Here is a 22,351-nt window from a genome sequence, read left to right as displayed (position 1 = left end):
GGTATTACTTTGTTAAGGTTTGGAGACCTTCATCATGGTTGGTTAAGGTTGGTAGGGAAATGGGAAGCAAACTGCGCTCTGCGATGTGACACTTCCTCCTTTGCTTCCTATGATTCCTACGACCAACAGAGGGCTTTGTCTCAGCGTAAACACAAGTAGTTTGGGGGGATTCACTGAAATGACTGATGCTGTCATTTCTCGTGGGAGGACAGTCTCACTTACTCTTCTATTTCTGACTAAAGAGCTTTAGTCATGTAATGAATTTCTGTAATCCAAGCACAAGAGTTGAGTGCCATTTCAATCCAACAGAACGGAGACATTTATGCAACACAAAGCATACCTAAAACAGAGATATGAACATGTTATTGCTTACTTACACTTTTCACTGTCAATTGAGTATTGACTTGAATTTAGAGAGAGTGGGGCTAACTGACTGACATTTTTTAATCATATATTAGTGCTCATTATGACACTCCTTTTTCACCCTCACAGAGAGATTTGGGCTTTTCCATTTTTGTTGTAAATCCCTTGTATCTCTGCGACCACAAAGCATTTCTAATCCTCCTCAACACCACAGGAGTAGGCCTCTGTTGAAATGAGGATTTAGGAACAATGCAGCAGCCTATTGACTACAAATGTTATTTACTCATTTCCGGCATCATTGACCCTTTCAACCTTTTGTGTCAAGTACCAAGTCTGTTTTTAATGTGATGTGGGACAGAAACGGATCACACGCGTGGGAGTGCTTAGCATTGAGGCAGAGTTACGGAAATAAAGTATTTAAGGATTAGTATTGTAAGAAATGGGGTGGTACGACATAACAAGCAGAAGAGAACCATTTTTAAATTGTGCTGCCAACTACAGGACCATTTTCTGTGTGCATGAGTGTATAATAGTGCATCTGGTACACTATTGCTATTACTGCTGCAGCTTCTTTCCAGGGCTCATAAGCATATTGTGATTTGAATGCACACAGAGTCAGCCATCAGATCTTTAATGCACAGTTCAGCAAGTCAAAAAGGTCTGATCAGTCAACAGTAATATTTAATGGAAGACCCACACTGCTATGAGTATACCATGCCCGCCTCAAACTGTCTGATGCTTATTAGTCCGAATAAGCTATTAAAGGCCTCAGGTTAGAATACTTCATTCAGTCACAGTGGAACAATGCCCAAAATGCAGAATGTAAATGAGTTTCCATGAGTTTGGATTAAAGTAATGTTTGAGAGCTGCAGAATACTGTCACCTTGTAACATATATACTGTATACATCCACATGAGGTAGCTCGATATGAGCAAGCCTGGTTTGCAACTGCTGAACCCTTGATTTTCAGTGATTTCAGCAGGTCTGGCGTTGTGCTCACTCACAACTGTTTACCCTGTTGGGATAAACAACTGAGTTATTAAGAGATTAAGAGATTTAGGAATCAGGATGTCATCTTCCTTTACTAGACCCAGAAAAACTGCAACAGAGAGATTGGCACAAAAATGGTGGTAAGCATGGATGACATCACCACACAGATGTACTCTTTGTTTTGATGTGAACAACTTTAGGATAAATGCTCCTAGTGACCCGTGGCTAGTAATGAATCATGAGATGAAACAAAACAGCAATGGGTTGTTTGCAGTCACGTGATGTTAAATTCAGAAAGAGGGCCTGAAGTGAAAAACTGCACTGGATGAGATGGAGGAAACTTCTTACTGGGCTCGTTTAGATGAAATTACGTGATTGCGCCTGAAAGATGGAGCTAGAGCTACCAGGTCATTAGCTTAGCTTTTCATAAAGACGGGGAAACTGCCAGGCAGCCTGTGTCCACAGTAAAAAATCTCTGTGCTCTGTAAAGACTCACTGCTCCCGGCCAAGAAAGAGAGTCGGCATGTAACTCCCCTCAAAAGCTCAATTTTGGATTAAACAATGTGTTACTTTGTGGTCTTTAGAGGTGCTGGTAAGATTATTTTTAATTTTGCACAGTATCCAGCGAGCTTCTCCTGCTTCCAGTCTTCACGCTCAGCTTAGATAATCACCTGCTGGTTGTAGTTTCATATAAAGATGTAACTGTTCCTTTAAACATAAAACCCTTGAAAGAAATCATTTTTAGAATCATGTTTTCTATGTTTACAAGAACATATTTTTCTTAATGAAATGAAGTTATGCTGATAGTAGTGGGTAGTACTGACTGCAACTATTGTTTTTTTGTTTTGTTTTGTTTGTTTGCTTGTTTTTTAAAGTTTTCCAAAGTGAAATATCTGCTTGGAGCCAATAAACCCGAGGTGTGTTTGGTCTTTCTTTCCACTAAGCAGAAACCCTGAGGAATTGCGATCTTTCGTCTTTTCTATCTGAGCCTGGGGGAACTCTTGCGAGAAAATAAAACACATTTACACACATTCCTTTTCTGCATCTCCACACACAGCTGCACACACAAAGCTATTTAAACCACTAACTTCCTGCTGGCTCAGGCTTTGCAGACATTGTATAGCCGGCGTGAGTCTGTCCCTTCCAGTTCACGGTAATAGTGGAGAGTAACAGCGAGAGGCCCTCCTATCTGAGCGTGAACACATGATTACCCTTCCCTTTGTGGAGGCAAGGACTGTAAACACACGCACACACACACACACACACACACACACACACACACACACACACACACACTGATGAGATATGCAGCACCAGCTCCACTGTGAAGATGCTCATCAGTCATACTGCTATGTATTAAGTCATAGACTGAAGAGATATGTTTACAGGAGATAAACATGTATCTGCTGAGATGTAAACATCACCTCTATGTGACAACAAATGGAGACTGAATGAATCTATTTAGGTCTATTCATGTTCCAAAGCTGAGCAGCATTTATTTGCGACCAAAGAGGGAAGAAAAGGATTACGGCGACTTGAAAAGGGAACAAAACTGAAGTGATGTTTCTGAATGCAAATCAATTCAATCCCCTCCTCCTGCATCTCGGTGGATTGACTCAATCTCACATTTAGACATCCCTGTATTGAGTTAAGATAGAATATTTCTAAATCATAATATGCAAAGCAAATCTCGAGGCCGCGTAGACTCTGCTATTGAGATTAAAATACTACCACAGCTATAATACGAGTATTTTTTCACAGTGCTTTCACGCTGATCTCATTTCACTGACATAATTCCTCTCCTCACTGTGCGAAATGCTGTCACTGGGCACCAAGACAGATAAGAATTGGACTCCTCTCTATTGATGAGAGATGATGCCTCGGTGGGTGACCAATCGTATTTGTTTAAGCTATGACACGATGCATTCTGTACTTCTAATTGGAGGCAGAGATACGCTGCTTTTTGTTGATTCCCACTTGACCCGTTTCCTGCAACACACAAATCCCAAGAGGTCTGTTTGATTCGTGTTTAATTAATGATGTGTGTGAAATGTGTGCATGGTACAGTGAGGTTAGTACATTAGCAAGGTGTGTGTATGTGTGTCTTGGTGTTTGCGCGTGCAAGCACTTGTATTGAAAGTAGACAAATGGGAAGTGTGTGTGTGTATCAGTGTTTGTGTGTTTTGGTTTTTCCGACAGGGGGATTTACTACTTAAGTAACACAACCGTGATTAGGAAGCACTGCCATCTGGTCGTTTGAGAGGGGTGCTGAGACACATGCACAAGGGCATGTGCACACACATACATACATACAAGGGTACACACTTGCAAACACATACACACACACACAAATATCACCACATAATAAATAATTCAAATACGCAGAAAAATGTCTTTCAGTGTCTCCCCATCCATATCCGGTAATTACACACACATATGATATGTAGTAAAACAACACTACCACCTTCTTCTGTCTCGGCCTGCTGCTGATTGCAGAGAAACTTCAAATTCTCTCATGAATATCACACAGTGTGCTCCTTTACTCTCACCAGACACTGCAGATTTACTTTCAGAGTTGGGAACACTTCCAGTAGATGTTGCTTTCATTTTGTCTAAAGCGAGAAAAAAAAATCACCATCTGTTGACTCAGATGAGGATAAAACATCAAGTCTGTCTCAGGAAAAAATGGATGTTTCTAGGTAACATATTTACCTCTTTCTATATTGAATTACAAGGCTGTTTTATACCTCATAAAGTTAAACATCTTCTGTTTTCTCACTGCTTTCTCCCACAAAAACAGCTTTATCTCATTGTTTATGTGCACTGCAGCTGAGATGAGTTTGACCTTGGGGCAGCCCGATCGCTCACCTGGCAGAGCGAGCACCCCATGTAGAGCAGGTTCAATTTCAACCTGGAGCCCTTCGCTGCATGTCATTACCAACCCTCTTGCTATCTCCCGTCAGCTTAAAGAGAAAGTCATCATCTGCACTAATGATAAACCTTTCACTGCCACTTTTCAAACTGCTGCTGGTGAGGTCAGTTCATTTGGATAGAGCACAGTTTGTCCTGTTAACAGATCACTACTGTCCTCTACGGACAGCAGTGTCACATGTTGCACCCTCACACTCATATACGTGAACACATATGGGTGAAATCATTCAGCTCGCCTCTAGCTGACTCTCCCTCACACACACATGCAGATCGCTCACTTCTGCTGCTCATCTGGTGCACAGTGAGCGAGGCGTGCTGAGTGCTTTTGCCTACACACTTTGGTATCTCATTCTCGTCTTTATGAGTTTAACCTGTCAGACCCCACAGCATGATCTGCAGACATGACTCACCAGCATAACGCTGCATCTGTACACACACACACACACACATACTCACACACACACACTGAAGTTGCAGCCATCAGCACACATAGGTTATCCAAGAAAATGTGGAGGCAGAATTTTGTACATTTGATTCCTTTTCATGTACATCTGATGTTCCATTAAGCATCAGACGACTGTACACACACACACACACACACACACACACACACACACACACACACACACACACACAGACCCAAAGACTGAGCACATAACTGTCACCCACATACTGTAGACCTTAACCAAGTCTTCATCCTAAACTTTAATGATTTACATCATGGGGACCTGCATTTTGTCCCCATAAGTCAGGCGAGTGACTGTGTAAGCAGACACACACACACACACACACACACACACACACACACACACACACACACACACACACACACACAACCAAGACAAGCTGAGACGTACAAATATTAGTAATCTGTGTAAAAAACAAAAAGAAGCATAAATTCAAATGTGCTCTTTGCAATCAGACACACATGAAACAAAATACATCTACACACACACACCACATGACAAAATGCTAAATATGAATTTGCATCCAAAATGCCACAAATCTGGGAAACTTATACCTAAGCGTTATCATAATGGATTGCATTATCCGCTCAGGTGTTCACAATATTGTGTCCAGTCCCTGCACAGTACATACTTTATCTTTCAGTAAAACAGTAGACTCTTATGAAGCGTCTGAGACTGTAACGTCTCAGCAGAAAACATCTTTAAGATGATATTCATGTGTGCGCTGTATGGTCTACTTTATAGATAAAAAAGGTCAGTCTTTGCTTCGAGTGCTTTTTCCTCCACATCTCTCTGTCTCCTGGCGTTCAGTCTAAAAATAGGAATACAACGTTTGCATATATGCTGGTTCTATAGGCCTGCCAAGCTCACACACACATCCAATCCACACACACTATACACATATTTAGGCAAACTTGGAAATTATAGAATATACAAATATATGTTTGCATACAGTCAGAGAGACTTATTTAGAAGCACAAACAAACATGCATTCATAGCAACGCACGTACGCAGACAAACAATCAAGATTTAACCTGCAGCGTTTTTCTGTGTCATTGTGGTTTCACAGACCTGCAATCAGAGAGAGAAAGAGAGCCTCCTGGAGGTAGCCTGGCTTATTATTTCAATCAGCGGGCACTTGGCTGACAGGTCAGGGTAACACACAAACAGCTTGGTGGAACAGGCAACAACAAGCACACAAAACTACACTAAAACACACACAGACACACTTCCACTAAGTCTCCACACAGTGAAAAAAAAACCCTCATCTATAAACACATTCTCTTGTATTAATGCCACGCCAACATGCTCTTACTGAAATCATGCACTGCACACACACACACAGGCTATAGACACTCACGATGCCATATAGAGCCACTGTTTCAGACACTGCGTAGGTCCATTGGGTGACTGACCCAGAGAAATAAGCTGAAATATTTACAGCGGAGTGTCTCAGTATTTATGTCCATATACATTTATCTTCATGAATGTCTCTGTCCCACAGTGTGACCTCTGTGGGATATTTTTTAATGGCAGACACCACTGGGACACAGAGACGCTGGGAAAACCTTATATGCACTGAAACACTGATGGAGGTCACTGCTGCCTTTGTTTTTATCTGCAGGAAAAGGCTCCATAAAGACATAACAGAGCATGAGGTCCAGTGGAAAAGGGCCGCATACTTTGAGTCTGTTGCAACTGCTGTTATTGATTTTAAAAGTCATAGTTTGGAAAAAAAAAAAAAAAAAACTTTTCTGCTGCCTGTGAAAAGATAAGATTGGTGTTATTTTATTCTTTTCAAGAATAAGGTCCAACAAGCCACAGTGAATGTATCCATCTAACAACAATGATCAGTGTTCATGGAGTATGTGTACTCATTACGGTGAACATGGCCGGTGGAGTTTATTGTGGACAGCTCTGAGATTGCATTCTAGATCTCTGCAGAGAACAGCGACACAGAACATGCTTAGGTTGCTTGTTTACTCTACTTTGCTAGTTTGACTAGTGACCCGACTGCACTGGTCATGTTTATTGTAATGACCAAATGTGCCACCCAAATACAATAAGACACATTTTTTGAGTACAGTTTTATGGCTGAGGCATGTATGTAGCATATCAGGCAGCTGCTGCAAGCAATACGGTATCAGTGTCTTTGTCACCCCCCCTTTCTTACCCATTTGGCAGAAAATCTAATAATCAACCAGATTCTGCTTTGCAGCACCGATACAACAGCTGTTTCCCCGTCTTGAAACACTGCCTGATCATTTTATTGCTGTTCATGAGACTTTTTCTGTCTCTTTTCAGACAGACACATCACAGTAATATCACTCTGTGGAACCACAAAGATAACTTTCTCAGGCTCAGAAAAAGCACAAAGTTTTTGCGTTGCAACGATGCATTTTCAATGCAAATAAACCTTTAAAAGACTCACAGTCTCCTCTGCAAATCAGTTGGGGTTTGCATGCCCTCCAAAAAAATCTGTTCCAAAAACTCCCCTCGGTAGAGTGAAGATGCTGTGTTGAGTCTTCCTTGTGATGAGTGTTCGGAGAGCAATCCCTGTGCACTTTATGAGAGGGCTGTTAACAGCAGCATTGTTATGTCAGGGATGGAGAACTCTGGTGATGGAAGGAGAAAGAAATGATGTTTTTGTTCATATATATGCAAAGTGACAACATATTAGTCCAGTTTTGAAGCCACAGCAAGGAGACGGTTATCTCAGATTAGCACAAAGACTGGAGACAGGGGAAACATAATAGCAAATATCTTACTGTGTGCAAAAACCAAAATCTAAAAAATTCTTTACAGTTTTGGAAGATGGAGACTCAAATAGTTTGGCACAAAACCGCAATGTTTTTGTTTGTCTTTTGGGATTTTTAGATGGCTTAAAAATGACATGTTAACTAGTGAGGATTTTGTTACCTTTGTACAGAACCACGCTGGCTGTTTCCCCCGTTATCAGTTTTCATGCTAAGCTAAGCATGTTAGCATGTGACTCCTCCTCAGCGTTTACCAACCTCAGCTGAAGGGAGAGAGAAAGAGAAAGAGAAATCCTTTCAACAAAAACCAGTGTGATCACGATGGAACTGCCGCTGCTGCTGAGAATAAACGATTCATTCTGACGCTTCGTCTTTTCTGCCTGTTTGAGTAAAGACAAAGATCTACCTGTGTGAGCCCTGAATGGCTACGATGACGATGCTGTGTTTGGATTTACCCAAAGAGCATTGTCATGACGATGGGGAAGGAAGTGGAAGGTCATATCAAGCTCTCTGGGGACAGGAAGAAGAGGTTTACAATGAAGTGTGTGTGTGTGTGTGTGTGTGTGTGTGTGTGTGTGTGTGTGTGCGTGCGTGCGTGCGTGCGTGCGTGCACTTGTACAGCTATCTCAATGAGAGCCAGTTTGAGTTTTAGACCTTGGGAGGACATCTTTGGAAAGTGAGGACATATTGTCCAGTCCTCACTTTCAGACAGACCTTCAAAGGGCTGTTTGAGGGTTTAGACTTGGTTTTAAGCGTCAGGTTGCATTAGGGAATGCATTATGTCAATGAGTGTCCTCACAAGGATTAAGGTACCAACGTTTGTGTGTGTGTGTGTTGAGGAAAGTGACAATTCTGAAAAATAACACACAATTAACCTGCTCAGAGTGTCTCCCTTGTTTCCCTGCAGTCTGCATTTAGTCACAAAGGACTGACAACAAGCAGTCAACACCTCGTCTGTTTTGTTATTATTTTATTCAACAGTGAATATTGTCATTACGAATAAAAAAAACACAATAGAATTTAATTGACATGGTGATATTAAATGACAAACTGAGCTCATCAGCAGCCTGTTCACACTGCTGCCGCCTGGCAAGCAATCCAGAAGTAGTAGTAGAACTAATTTCATGCATTAGAGGTAAAACTCAAATGTGATTTCATCCTTAGAACACACACATCCCAGTGTTTAATCAAGCTGTTTAATCAATCTGCTGCAAAATTAGCTCATTTACAGTGTTTATGTTGTTCACAGAGATGCTCGCCTGCATCAATCTGCTGTCTCTGGTAAACAGCACAAGCACCATAATACTATGACAGAAGTGTTGTTGGAGGAGGGGGTGATGAGGAAGATTAAGATGTCCATCTGTTGCAGAGCAGTCAGCTCGGATCAGCATGTGGAGCTACTGATCGGTGTGATGCCTTTGCTGAAATGATTAGAAACTGAGAGATACATGTCCACTAAATGGGAAAAAAAGATAATTGATGGATGTGATGTGATAGACGTGAATTAATGCCATCAGAACTCGGCAGGATTCAGCAGGGAGGAGGCAACTGAATACTGCTGGGTTAGCGTGTGTGTGTGTGTGTGTGTGTGTGTGTGTGTGTGTGTGTGTGTGTGTGTGTGTGCCATCTGACTGACTGAATGAATAACTGAATAACAGGAGTAACTGATGAAATGAGTAACTGATTAAACTCACTGAAAGTGAGTTAACCTCTAGACCCTCGAGGTGTGTTGCACGTTAAAAAAAGACCTTGAGAAAAGCACTGATTCGTGTTTCTTTGATTCCAGTAAAAAACTCAAAAACCGAGTCTGCTTCAAGGCTTTGAAAAGAGAGGAGTCTGAGGTGGAGGACTATGACATTGGGTCATTGTGTAAAAACATTTCATTGTGCCTGTAACATATCTGATCCTCCTCTATGTATTCAGCTCAAACCCAAAAGGATCATATCATATGTGCACATGGCATAATTACTCACCTTTTTGATTCATTACTTGATAAATGTCTTTAGAAGAGAAAGAATCCGTATTCATACAGCTGTGAATGTTTGTCACATGCATTTTCTGTAGCTCATTTTTCCCCCACTGAATCAACGTTATTCATGGCACCCACCGTATTCATTAAATGATATTTTTACTGGCTCTTTGCAATTTTTCAGATTGCTCAAGATGTATCAGATTTCCTGGCCTGGTTTCACAGTTTTTGAAGTCTTAAAACAATAGTCAGGTGCTCATTTGAACAGTGATTTTGCTTTCTGTAATCATTCCTGTTCATACTGTCCTTTAAAACATCCCTTAACAATAATATGAGACGTCAGCAGTCTGTCAAGTGAAAATCCTTTTCAGTATGTAAATCCCCCTTTGTGTTAAGTCTTTCCTTAATGATCTGGGGTGGAGGCAAAGTAAAAGGGTAGAATTTTGAACTAACATCCGCAAGCATCAGATATAGTTTGGAATGTATTTTCACACCAAACGTGGACTGCAGATTTCGTCCAGTCTATGACATTGTAATTGCACTGGGATCAGACCTCTTCAGGGCCAGTACGAACAGGAGAAAAGCCTGTTTCACTGCTCATACGGGCACCTGAATGTTATTGTAAGACAGACTTGAACAATTAACAGTTATGAACCTATCCTTTATATAGTTGTTTTACAGTTACATTGTTCTGTGGTATGTGATTCTTTCTGTCAAGCGGTGAAAATAGCCACACATACAGTGAGAGATGTTTAGATCTATTTTATCAGCCATATAGCTGTTGAAAGCTGAATCACAGCTGGCTGTACATCCAGGAGCAAACAGGCTGCTCAAAGAAAGGAGCGTTTAAGAAACAGAAAATCATTCATTTTCTGTGCATTGCTGGTTGTTTGGCTATATGATCAGTGACATGTCAGTCACAGTTTACCTCCCTTTCACTGACTGAAGTTACTTCAAGGTAAGTAGGACTCTTAAGGGATTGGGACCGTGAAGAAATGAAATATTTGAATATTCACATACTGCTATCTGACTGTCTCTTCAGCCTTGTCCATGTTTTACATAACTACTTGTAAAGTCTCCCATCCACATTTAGCTTTCTGACTAATATCTGTGATTACTGCATACCTCCTGCAGCACTAACCTCCTCATATCTCCCAAACTGCCCATCTCCCTCTCTCATCCTTTAATCCGGCTCCTTCAGCACTTACCATATCCTCATCTCAATGTCCTTTTAAGATCCAAACTCTTCTTCTCTCCCCTACTCTGAGCTTCATCCTCCCTTTCTGACCACCCTCTCAATCTCTCCAAAATAAATCCTTCTTTACATACCCACCCCATATCCTGCCAATCCTCCCTTCTCCCATTTCTTTACTGTGGTAAAGTTTCAAAAAATTATATTAAGAAACTCATCATATCATTGAAGTTATTAATAAAATAATGGAGGGTAGTGAGAGTGGTATGAATTATTCTCTGCATGAGTGAGGCTCCTGCAGCTTCCAAGATAAATCTGCTGTGTTTCCTTGGACTGTTTTTGAGTCAAAGAGATGTTGAGATGTCCTGCAGAGCTGCTTCAACTGTACAGACTCCTCCATCTTTGAAGACTGATCTCATGAGCTGACGGATGATTTGCATGGCTACATTAATGGCTGTGCGACACCCGCCAAGCAGGTAGTCCAAGGGTTTCCAAACAGATGAAAAGTAATTCTGTTTTCTGTGCACAGAACAAAGCTGCTGTCACAGAAATCAGAAAAGACGCAGTGAGGCAAATTCAGGCGTAATAATCTCAGATATGGTATGAAATGCATGACAGCCATTCATGATAGGGGTAATCACCAAATCTCACGGGATGGTTTTACTTGGAAGCAGCTGCCAGATTAGCTGAAGAGTTTTTTATCTGAGAGTTAATACTTCTATTATACTCTTTCCCTCTCTCTGAGTTTATAATTTGTGTGATCTTTCCAGCTCTGCTCCTGCCAGTGACATAAATTTAAAGTGCCGCACAGATTTGGAGACAGGCCGTGGAAAGTTCAGGATCAGACAGTATCAGTGGTGGGTTGCTGGCGAATATGCTGTCATGCATTTACTCCCGATACAAGCAGTACCCCATTTTTTTTTTTTTTTTTTTGTGTGTGTCCTTGTTCCAAAAACCGAGAACCCCCTAGCTCTAATTAATTTCTGCATTTTCCTGCACAGCTACAGTCACAGTTAGCCTCACGTGTTTGCTGGAACGAAGGTTTTCTGTTGGACTGGAATCTTATTGGCTACTGTAAATCATGGACTGATTTTGCATATTGTCTCCATTGCAAAGGTGGAGCAGCCTGTTCAGCCAAGGCAGCCCCGAAGGTCTTCACATGTCTGGACTCTTTTATGAGGGAAGCAAACCAGGATCGTCTTGGGAGAGTCATTAAATTCTTTGAAACGCTGTGAGCATAAATGGTCATCTAAGGAACCTCCTGAAGCTATTTACTGTTTACAGATTCATGGTGCCCAAAACAAATGCGAGGCATGCCAGAGACTCTTCAAACAGACTGAATGTTTTGGTGTAATCAGTGCCGGCTCCAAGCAGTTGGCACTTCACACTGTGGCACTTTGCTTGGACTGTTTCTTACTGTGGATGCTTTTAAAACTTCAATGTGACGGGTGCAACTCTGAGCTATCTGTTCCTGGCAGAGGGTTGGCTTTATCTATCAGCAGTGGTGACTTTATTTTGACCTTGTTATTTATTTGAGTTGTATTTGGGTTTCATTGTCCTACTTGTGGGATGTTTTTTAATACAGTTTGTTTTATGTGCTTTTATGAGTATTTTGGTCCTGGCTGCAAACCAAATTTCCCTCGGGACAATAAAGCTGAAGTTGAAGTTGGGGACTCCAGACAGCTCGGCAGCAGAGAGACTGGAGGGATTTTTCAAAAAGGCCAACAGAGGCAAGTGGAGTGACTCCCTGGCAGCATTTAGCCAACTCTCACACACAGGAAGAACAGTTTTCTCCTGCCTCCTATCAGCTCATCCTATTATAGTTTCCCCACATTAGGGAGATACAGCAGGGCTTAGCTGCACTTAGCCTGCCTGTGTACAGATGAATTAGATTTGGGGGGCGAGACAGACGGAGACACTCCATGACTGCACATCCAAACTGCCTTCACACTGTTACAGCTAACCTTGATGAGCAGATTGTGCTTCAACCAAAGGAGGCACAGAAGCAAAGCTCAATCCTTGTGTTTTTAATGTTAGTGGCTCTAAGGATGGTAATACGTCACTGTCTGTTAGTCGACCACCTCAGTCCAGATTGAAATATCTCAACAGCTTCTTAAACAAATATTCGCTGACTCCTGTTAACAACCTCTTTGGTCCCCTGACTTTAAATCTAGCGCCATCATCAGGTGAAAATATGAATTTATCGTTCATGACCAAATACTGCAAAACTAATGACTTACCCATCAACCTCAGCTGTACTTTGTTTTGTGCTTATTAGTAAATGTTAATTGAGTGTGTGAACACACTAAGCTAAGATGAAAGTGGTGAACATTACACCTGCTAAACTGTCACTGTGAGAATGTTAGCGTGCTGATGTTAGCATTTAGCTCAAAGCACCACAGCGTCATGGATGCATTATAGCTCTCCTAAATACATCCACGTGCAGCCTCACGGAGCTGCTAGCATTGCTGTAGTCTGCCTGGATTACTGTATCATTGCTGAATCTGTGAGGTGTAATGTGGTTCAACACTAAACACAACAAGTTGTGTTGAACACTGTGCTCATAATTCAGTTTTATTTAGATGCTTCTTTCCAGTTGACAGCGCTAACTTAGCCACTAACTGCCACCTGCACTTAGCTTCATTTCTACATTCTGTTGCTAGCAGCAACCTCGACTGGCACACCTCCACAGCAGCTGCAGCTTTAACTGACTTTGTGATATCTGCCATTTTCTCAGTTAATGTGCTGATAATGGGAAAGGTTGACTGGGTGAACGTCTTCGTGACTCCATTCACAATAGCACAATACTGTGTTGAAGCAAACAAAACAATCCAGTGAAAAATGGAACCACACAGCCTGTGTTTCAGCATATCTGAAGGAAATCCTCCCCACCGGCTGAGATGATGAAGCCCTGGGACCTACCTTTATATAACACACATAATTTCCATTAAGATTAACTTAAAGGTCAACCGATCTAAAGGCCTGCATAATGCTAATCATGATATTTAAGTAGAAGACCATGTCTCACCCCACAGGCATGTGCCAAATCAAGCACCCATATGTCAGTGGGTATCACCACTAAAGTGCCCTTGAGCAACACACTGAACCTCAAATCAGCTCCAGGGCCAGTGTCATGTCTCTAACCTTGGGCTCTGGATGGTTCCCAAAAGCTAAAAAAAAAAAAAAAAATGACATGGTGGTAATTGCTGATCAAGGGCCCCCTCTTCTGGTAATTATGCAGCAGTGCACTGGTTCATTTGGCCCCAGCAAGAGCATTGAACTTTCCCAAAATCTGCTTATCAAATGAGATGCTTTAGATTTTTCATCACCCTCTAATATCGAAATCTGACCATGAGAAAAGATAAACAAAACGTTAGATTTTGATCAGGAGGACTTTGACGCAGAGACAAGACCGATAAGAAGATAAGATTATCTTTGAAGTCACGAGTGGTGGAAGGAGATTTAACTTGATAGTCCCTGCAATCATCCACTATCTGAAAACTGGGACATTTCAAGTGAGGATCTACTGTACATTCCCCTGAATTTCATTGATGTGAGAGTCAATTCATTTCCTTACTTTTGCCGGGACATTTATTCATGGCACTGGATCTCAATGTCGTCGATCGAGGAGAAACACTGGAAACACAGTCGCTGCTGGATAAATGTGTTGATTCTTTTTCGTGATCAGAGTGCACAACTCATTCAAACCTAATTATGGGAAAAGCTGCAACAGAATTCCCAGCAGTATTGGCCTTTTAATAACAACAATAAAAACAGTTCAGAAACAATTGTGTTTTTAGCCAAAAGCAAGCATGTACAGTAGTAGTACAGTAGTAGGCCAGTAAGAGTACAATACAATCTGTAAATACATATAAGTGAATAAAACAACAAAATCCAGGTTGGACAGAAAACGTAATCAAAATAGCTGAGGTCCACTTGTTTCTCTGTTAAGAGGCCACTCTGTAACCATGCCTTCCCGCACCTGTGTCAATGCATCCATGTGAGGCAACATGGAGAAACTGCCTGGTGGTCCTCACATCAGCAGCTAGCTGTACAGCTTAACATGAAATTTACTCACCGGCATGAGAGACTGTTTTCAAATCAAACTGATGGACTCAAACGTAAAGTATCATCAAACAATGGCTGCCTGTCAGCTGAAATGGCTGAAAAATGCTTGTGCAAAACCTACCGCACGGATGTGATCACAGCAAAACAAAAGCAGGAATTGATGTGGTGCGAAAAACTGGAATTTTAGTAAGAAATTATTTGGAGTGAGGCGTCAAAAACCTGATGCTTGACAACTACCTTGAAAACTTAGATCCCTGTTTAAAGCCACAGCCAAAATGTGCCATTAGCCTGTCTGTTGCTCGGTCTCCACCCTGCGAGGCAGCCAGGAAGAATACGTGATCAGTACATTCAGTTGATAATGCAGACTCTTCGATGGATCGGCCTCTCATCGTGCAAATATCTGTAGTCCAAGAAACATACCCAACTCAGACCTTCAAGTTTTAAGTGAACAGTTGGTCCACTGAATCTCACATCCTAGTTTTATTAACATGTTAGAAAAAAACGCATATGACCGCAAGCATGATGCTGCTTTTAAGTCCAGCATTGAAATAAACAGTCAGTAAAAATGTCAGTCAGGTTAAAATGGCCGTGCAGGAGGTAAGGCCACTCTATCTGGGATGGAAGATGCGTCCCATTGGTCCAGGCTGATCCAACACCTGCGTCCTCAGTCCAAGTCAGAGCTCTCTTTTGTACTTCAAGGCGGCTGTTTGGCCATTTGGTTGAAATCCACTGGGGATGGTTAACGTAGAATGCAAAAGCAACCTGATGGGTATGGGTCCAGCATTTTCTGTGGGTCAGTAGGGGGGCCACGTCAGTAGTTCTTTGCAGGTTTGCAAGTAAAAATCTGCTTAGCTACAGACTGTTACTGAGCTCCAAAGGCCACCAGCAGTCCAAGTCAAAAGTCAGACTGGCAGTTCGGGCCCCCTGGAATACGTTGTGTTAGCTTATGTAACAGGCTGTCAGTGGAACAGGCTGTCTGACAGACGTGGACAGACCATCTCATGTAACCCAGCAAGCAGTCAGTGAGTGAGGGCGACCGTTGTTCAGTCGTTGAGGCGGCGGTCACAAAGTTCCTTGTAGATTCTCTTGCGGATGCGAGGCATGTCCTCCTGACTGAACAGCAGAGGCTGCTTCACAGAGAGACAACGGCAGTACTGACAGACCAAGAGAGAAAAACAAGCAGTGAGCGGAAACTGATCCACAACCACAGCGAGGTCGCCATGCTAAATGTAGACAATGACGGAAGCTTCTCTCCAGTGCCTTTTGCCCCCTTGGAGACCTGAGTGAAGATCAAATTTGCATCGAGACCTGGGGCAGGAAAGACACTGGAGACACAGCTCCGCTTCATTTCTCTTTCTGCCAAAGAAAAAGACAGATTGAACAAAGAGAGGGGGCAAACAGGGACAGGAGATGAGGTGGAGAAATAAAAGAAAGAAAGTGATGAACAGAGGACAGCCATAAAGGTGGGAAAGAATAGTGTCTCACCTCGAGGACAAAAACTCCACAGTCACTGTCGTTTTTCTGCTGAGGAATGCCCTGAGGAGTCAACAAGACACAGTCAAGCCAACAATGTTTCAGCTTCTGGACTGAACGTCTCTATCTGTGTGTATTTACTGTACACAGGCAACTGTAGTCTAGATCAGGGATGTCAAACTCATTCCACAAAGGGCCGAGTGGCTCAAGGTTTTCTTTCCAACCAAGCAGCAGCACACCAGACTTGACTCATTTCATTAGCTGATCTCAGTCTTCAGACAGCTGATTGGTCAGACTGCGTGCTCTTGATTGGCTGGAGGAAAAACCTGCAGCCAGGGCTCATGGTTACCTTGATGATGGTAATCTTCCAGCCTTTCTGGAAAGCCGTCTGTTTCTTCTCTCTGGCTTCAGACAGAAGGTACTTCATAATGTTCTGATAGGGAGGCACACACAGAAGACACAGATAAGCTACAAGGAAAATGTTGGAAGGACTAGTTTTGTTCTGATGAGGTGGAACTTGTACTCAAGACTTTGCTGCTGACAGCTTGACGGCAGCTGTGGGGAATTTTTAGCGTGGTGATAGTATTTGGATTGAAGTCAAAACACTTCTGTGACACTTGCATTGAAACTCTTCCAAGCAAGCCCGTTGTAGTTCATTACACATTCTGACTATCTGCAGTGACTGACATCAAAATGGAAAAAAAAAAAAAAAAAACGGCCGTTCATCTCATGGAGATTACTGAGCATCTCGTCTCATCAGTTCGTTTCTTCTGCAGAGAATCAAAATCATCACGAAGCAGAAACAATGAACTACAACCCGAACGCTTCAACGTGCGCAGATGCACTCACGTCTGTGGTGTGTCTGAAGACGATGCCTTGGCTGTCATAGTAACTGATGGTCTTGGTTGCCATGGTGACCGTGACGAGAGACCAGTGGATTTCCAAATGGATGGGAATTAGCAACAGCCATTTGGAGAACAGATCAACCTGAAATAACACAAGTACAAATGTCAGATTATCAAGAAATATTTGGTCTATGTGTCCAAAATACACCAACTGGATTCTGCGTGACGCTAGATAACTTTTTGACCTCCTTTACTTGCACAGGTGGTTCACATGAAATACTTTTACTTTACCTAGTTAGCAAACTGTGGTTGTCAACAGTGGCAACCAGACCAGAAAAAAAATGGCTGACTGTGAAATCTAGTTTCCTGCAGCAACAGAGCAACCGCTGCTGTCAAGCCCCAACTCTGAGAAGCAAATTAAAAGCCGGAATGAAAAGCGTAATTGTGACACGAAGGTTCGGCTACTCGTGATACTGTGAGAAAACCTGAATAACGGCAGAACTGCACTAACTGTTCCAGCGTCCTCCTTACTTTTTTAGTCCATCTCTTCACACCGTCATAACCCTTGGCAACCAGCTGCTTGTGGAAAAAACTGTTGAAAAAATGAACCTGAAAGAGCGAGAGAGAAAAATCAATAGAGAGCAAATTTTATTCATCTATTACATAAAAGACAGAGAATCAAATATTATCTCAAGAGTCTCAAAACAATATAAGACAATTTTTAGCCTCCTAAAGTGAGACCTAGATTTTTTAAATGCCAGTCTACATGCTTCTGGGCTGTGTGAACACTCGGCTACAAACACACCCTCTCATACCTTGTGTTGTGTCGCCTCCATGATGAGTTCTCCATACATGTTGATAATCTGACAGACAAAGAGAGGCGTTTCAATAAAAGACTGTCCAACTTCACCAAAACAACAAACGTGTTATTTCTGCTTTTTCATTGTTGCTGGATTAAACTTTCATGGTGCCTTCTTGTTGGAAGGCTGGACAGAGTGAGAGGAAGTGTGATCCGTCTTTACCTGGTCATTAAGCCAGTTCTGTTCCTCCAGCGTGCCGAGGTCCTCCAGGCCCAGAGTGTGTTTGTTATACGTCACCATGAAGCCTGCGATAGGAGCAGAGGCCAGCCCCGCCCGATACCGACTCATCTCCCTTTTGATGTCCAGTCCGCTAAAACAAAAACAATTTCACACAAACCTCTGCTGTGTTTATCATATCTTCAAGGACATTTCAAAGAATATGACAGACTCGGATTAGGAAACGGATGCTGCAAGGCCAGAAACCAAAAATCCTCAGCACGCTGTAAATGACACATTTTACTGGTCATGGCTTCAGTGTCCTGTTTGGAATGTTTACCCATTTTATGACATGTACTATACTGTGTGTCACTGGATTCATGTGAAAGACTGAGGCTGAAAACATACAGATAAGGCCTCAAGAATTCAAAGCAGATTGCGTGTGTGTGCGCACGTTCGTTTGCATACTGACCTGTTGCTGAGGTCAGAGTTGCCTTTCTTCTTCAGGTATTCCAGGACATCAGTCTCACTGAGAGGAATGAAACCGCCATACTTCATGTAGAAGCTCTCCAGAAACTCTGAGAGAGGGGAGAGTGGAGGTCAGCATCACTGAATCTTACCATCCACATATTATCTGCACTAAATAACAGAAACACGCTGTTGTTCACAAGATGAGCAGCTGTGTTATCTCTGATGTGTAGAAATGTTTGACGGACGGGGTCGTGTGTTTTATGGATGTCACATGACAGAGAGATATCCTCAGAACGTCTGTCAGTTTGTGTGTAAAAGGATCAATGATTTACTGCGCTTCATTTTGAAATGATGGTGACTGTATCTGTGTGCTTAAAACCATTTCTTACCATGGATCAGATCAGTAAGCTGTTCCAGGCTTTCCTCCTCATCTCCTCCACCTTTGCCCAACACTTCCTCCATCTCCTGCTTCTCCCAGGTTCCAGGCTGACAGTACAGCCTGTGGTCTCTTAACGCACAGCAGTGCTGCATGCTGGATACTGTAATAGGGCCCAGGGATGAGGGAACAGCCGTCGCTGGAGGAGAAGTTTCCACCTCCATAAGTGTGGAGCAGTGGTCCTCATTCGTTGGTGTGGTGATGTTTCCGTTGGACAAAGTTACTTGAACAGACAATGAGTCTGTTTTGCCAGGAGTCTGGTCCATGTGCATCTCAGAGTCAAGGTCCTGGGGAGATCCTGACCTGGAGGCAGGATCTGACTGAGAGACAGACAGTAGTCCATTTTCCATTTCACTTATGATCATGTCCTCCTCCTTTGCCTCCTCTTCAGGTTCGGTGTCAGATAGGTTTACTGTGTCTCCATTTCCAAATGGAGATTTAAGTGAGCTGGGGTCAGGCTGCCCTCCATGGGCCATCTCCGCATCTTTGTTTGGCCCCAGCCTCTGCACAAACACTAATCGAGGTAGGGCATACGTTTGAGAACTGATGACAACACCACCTAAACCTCCCCTCTTTATTCCACCTTCAACCTCCATTTTTGATGCAGACGTAGCTCCCACCATTCCTCTCCCTCCTCTCCCTAAAGCCCTAACTACTGGTGCTCCCCTGCCTGCTATTCCCGACAATCTCATCTCCACATCCCTGCTATCACCACCAACTTTCCCTTGTGGAACCGCAGCGACCCCTGACCCCTCGATCAACATGTCCTGCTTTGTCTGTGCATCCCCTTTCTCTGGAGCAGCATAGTTCCTTATTGGTCCATCCTGCAGGGATACCGTGACAGGGAGGGCAACAGGCATTTGTGACTGAGTATCAGCCACCACAACAGTCGTTTGCATCTTCTCATATCTGTCATCTTCATCCTCTGCTTTCTCCACCCTCTCATTGCTCAAATCAAATCTTTTGATATGTGTCAGCTGGCCGCCCACTTTCCTTTTTGGGGTTTCCCAGAGGTCACTAGCAGCACCCCTCCCTCTCCCTCTCCCTCTCCCCCTCCCTCTGCCCGAGGTTCTGACAGTGTGTCCTTTACTGTTGGGGCCACAGCAGTCACATGCCTTAGGGGTCCTCTTCCTGCCTGATGTACGGCCATTGACTGGGCCCTGAGCAGCGGTTGGTGCCGGCGTAGAGGACCAAGATGATGCTTGGCTTGAGTTAGTAGCAAGTGCTTTTTCTAGGGTTACAACAGGTGGCTCTACATCAGCAGGGGTCGGAGTGGAGGCCTGAGTCAAGTCTGAGTTGGACGTGAGGTCTGTGGTGAGGAATCTGGCAGGGGTCTGGGTTAGGTCCTGATCTGTAGTATTTCCAAGAGGGGGCACTAGAGGAGCTGCTTGCAGAGGAGGTGCTGTAGCAGGAATAGTTAAATGAGGTGATACTGATGGTGTTGTTTTCATTGAGGATGCAGAGCCGCTGTGAACCATGACGTCCTCCTTTGGCTCTTCAACCCCATCCCCAACACCCCGTCAGCACTCCTATCCTCTCCTCACCTTTGGTCCTCTGAAGTTTAGGCACTGTTGTCGTTTCCTTAGTTTTTATCCTGACTATTCTGTCCAGGTTGTCTTCTGAAGTCCTTTCACTTGTAGGAAAGAATGTTCTCAAGCTTTTCCCACCATAGAGGTAAGTGATATGACAGCAGACTAGAACATGGCAGGTGTTGAGTGTTCCTCAGTGATGGGCAGACACTGTGTGGAACAGTAACACCAACATGGCCTCCTAATTAAAGTGGGAAATGTGACGAGGAGAGGGAGCAAGACATTGGAAGAAAGAGAATAAGAGCCATGTTAATGTTGGCAAATGTTATCAAACTCCTTTCAGTTAGTGATATAACTTAATTTTTGCAGTTTATGGACAGAGGGTATGACTCAACAAAACAAAAAAAAAACAAAAAAAAAACACAGCAGACCAAGGCAGTCCCATAAGCAGGCTGTTCAAAACAATTGCATCTTTTTCAGCACAATGAGTTTCTTCACTGCAGGTGAGATTTCATCTGTGGTGGAGAAAATAAAACATTCAGCAGCAGTCATTCTGTCTTCTCTGGAATGATGGCATTTATGTGTTAAGGTAGATGTTATAGTCATTTTTACTATTTGTTTTGAATACAGCTTAACATGTCAAGTTTGGTCTTGATGTAAGTATCCACGCGGAAACCATGACATGTCTCCATGTGTCCGAGACAGATGACACTGTCACCAGTCCGTTCACTGCGAGGACACACCTGTGTAAATTCAAAGAGTAAAGCCGACTTTTACAAACTGTAAATGTATGTTATTTAAAATAACTTTGTAACCTTTAACCTTTAACCCATAGCTCATTGCGCTGAGGACGACACTCGTTGATCATGTGACACTTGGCCCTAAAACGGAGGCAGCAACACTGGTGTTCTCTTCAATTAACAGGTGGGTCACTGCTCAGATACAGTGTGCAATTCATTTGTCTGTGCTTGCAGCTAATTCACTTTTCGCCCAAATTATGACGACTAACGGGTCACAACAGGAAGTACTTCACTGACATTTTGTACCACTGTTCTTTTAAAAATAACGTTCATGTCACCTTTTCAAATAGGTGTTTTCCGTTTACATACGAAGCTCGCTGTTAGCTGGCGTTAGCTGCATAGCAGCCACGTTTGATAGTTCCTGAGCTGCAAATATTAAGTGTATGCCGATAAATTAGTCATTAACAGCTCTGTTAGTCATTACCATCTCTGCCAGGGTCTACTACAATTCCCACAATCAATGAAGTTATGAAGTGAAGTAAAAACTGCGTTAGCTACGTTAATCTAATACTGGGCACTGGAGCACACTCACACATCATTACAGAATATAACGTAGCATAAGATCATTTAACTTAGTCAAATATCTCATTTCACAAAGTTTTGCATAAGTTAGTCATTCCCTGGAGCTAGCTAAGTTAGCTAGTTGCAGTCAAAACACAGGCGAAAACACAAAGCAGCGACTACACTCATTTCCTCCATTTTCAGTAGGAAGTTGGGGACGTTTAAAGACAAAAAAAGAGCAGCAAATCAGCATTTAAAGTGATGTGGAGTACAAGCTAAAAGCCTGAGGAAACGTGAAAGGGAAACAGCATTATACACTACCTTATCTGTGAAATAACAAACCGAGTTTCGTCAACCACGATTTGAAGAAACAATCCAAGTTGTCGTCGCTCACTGATTACGTCACTACGTCGACGTCAGCTTCGGTTATATCTCGATGCTCTCCCCAAGTAACCTTCAGGGTCCACATACACAAGTCCATACACAAAGTAAGGCAGGGGCATAAGACAACAAGACAACAAGAACTCCTACATTCTTATACGTC

The 22,351-nt window shown here is 42.8% G+C and overlaps 1 protein-coding gene across 1 annotated transcript; it reads right to left on the bottom strand.

The window, feature by feature from the left end:
• Positions 1-14,445: 14,445 nt before the first annotated feature.
• On the bottom strand, positions 14,446-22,208 carry LOC143318692 (uncharacterized). The gene is made up of 10 exons (XM_076727152.1): positions 22,129-22,208; positions 18,931-20,747; positions 18,543-18,648; positions 18,077-18,224; positions 17,870-17,917; positions 17,586-17,663; positions 17,059-17,196; positions 16,559-16,642; positions 16,222-16,272; positions 14,446-15,890 (listed from the first exon to the last, which is right to left on the bottom strand). Exons 2-10 carry the CDS (start codon positions 20,453-20,455, stop codon positions 15,780-15,782), a joined length of 2,289 nt encoding a protein of 762 aa, XP_076583267.1. The 5' UTR covers positions 20,456-20,747; positions 22,129-22,208; the 3' UTR covers positions 14,446-15,779.
• Between the last annotated feature and the right edge of the window lie 143 nt (positions 22,209-22,351).

Source organism: Chaetodon auriga, chromosome 3, assembly GCF_051107435.1.
Source record: "Chaetodon auriga isolate fChaAug3 chromosome 3, fChaAug3.hap1, whole genome shotgun sequence".
Lineage (NCBI taxonomy): Eukaryota > Metazoa > Chordata > Actinopteri > Chaetodontiformes > Chaetodontidae > Chaetodon > Chaetodon auriga.
Note: the sequence above shows the minus strand (reverse complement) of the source record. Positions and strands in the feature narration are given on the sequence as shown.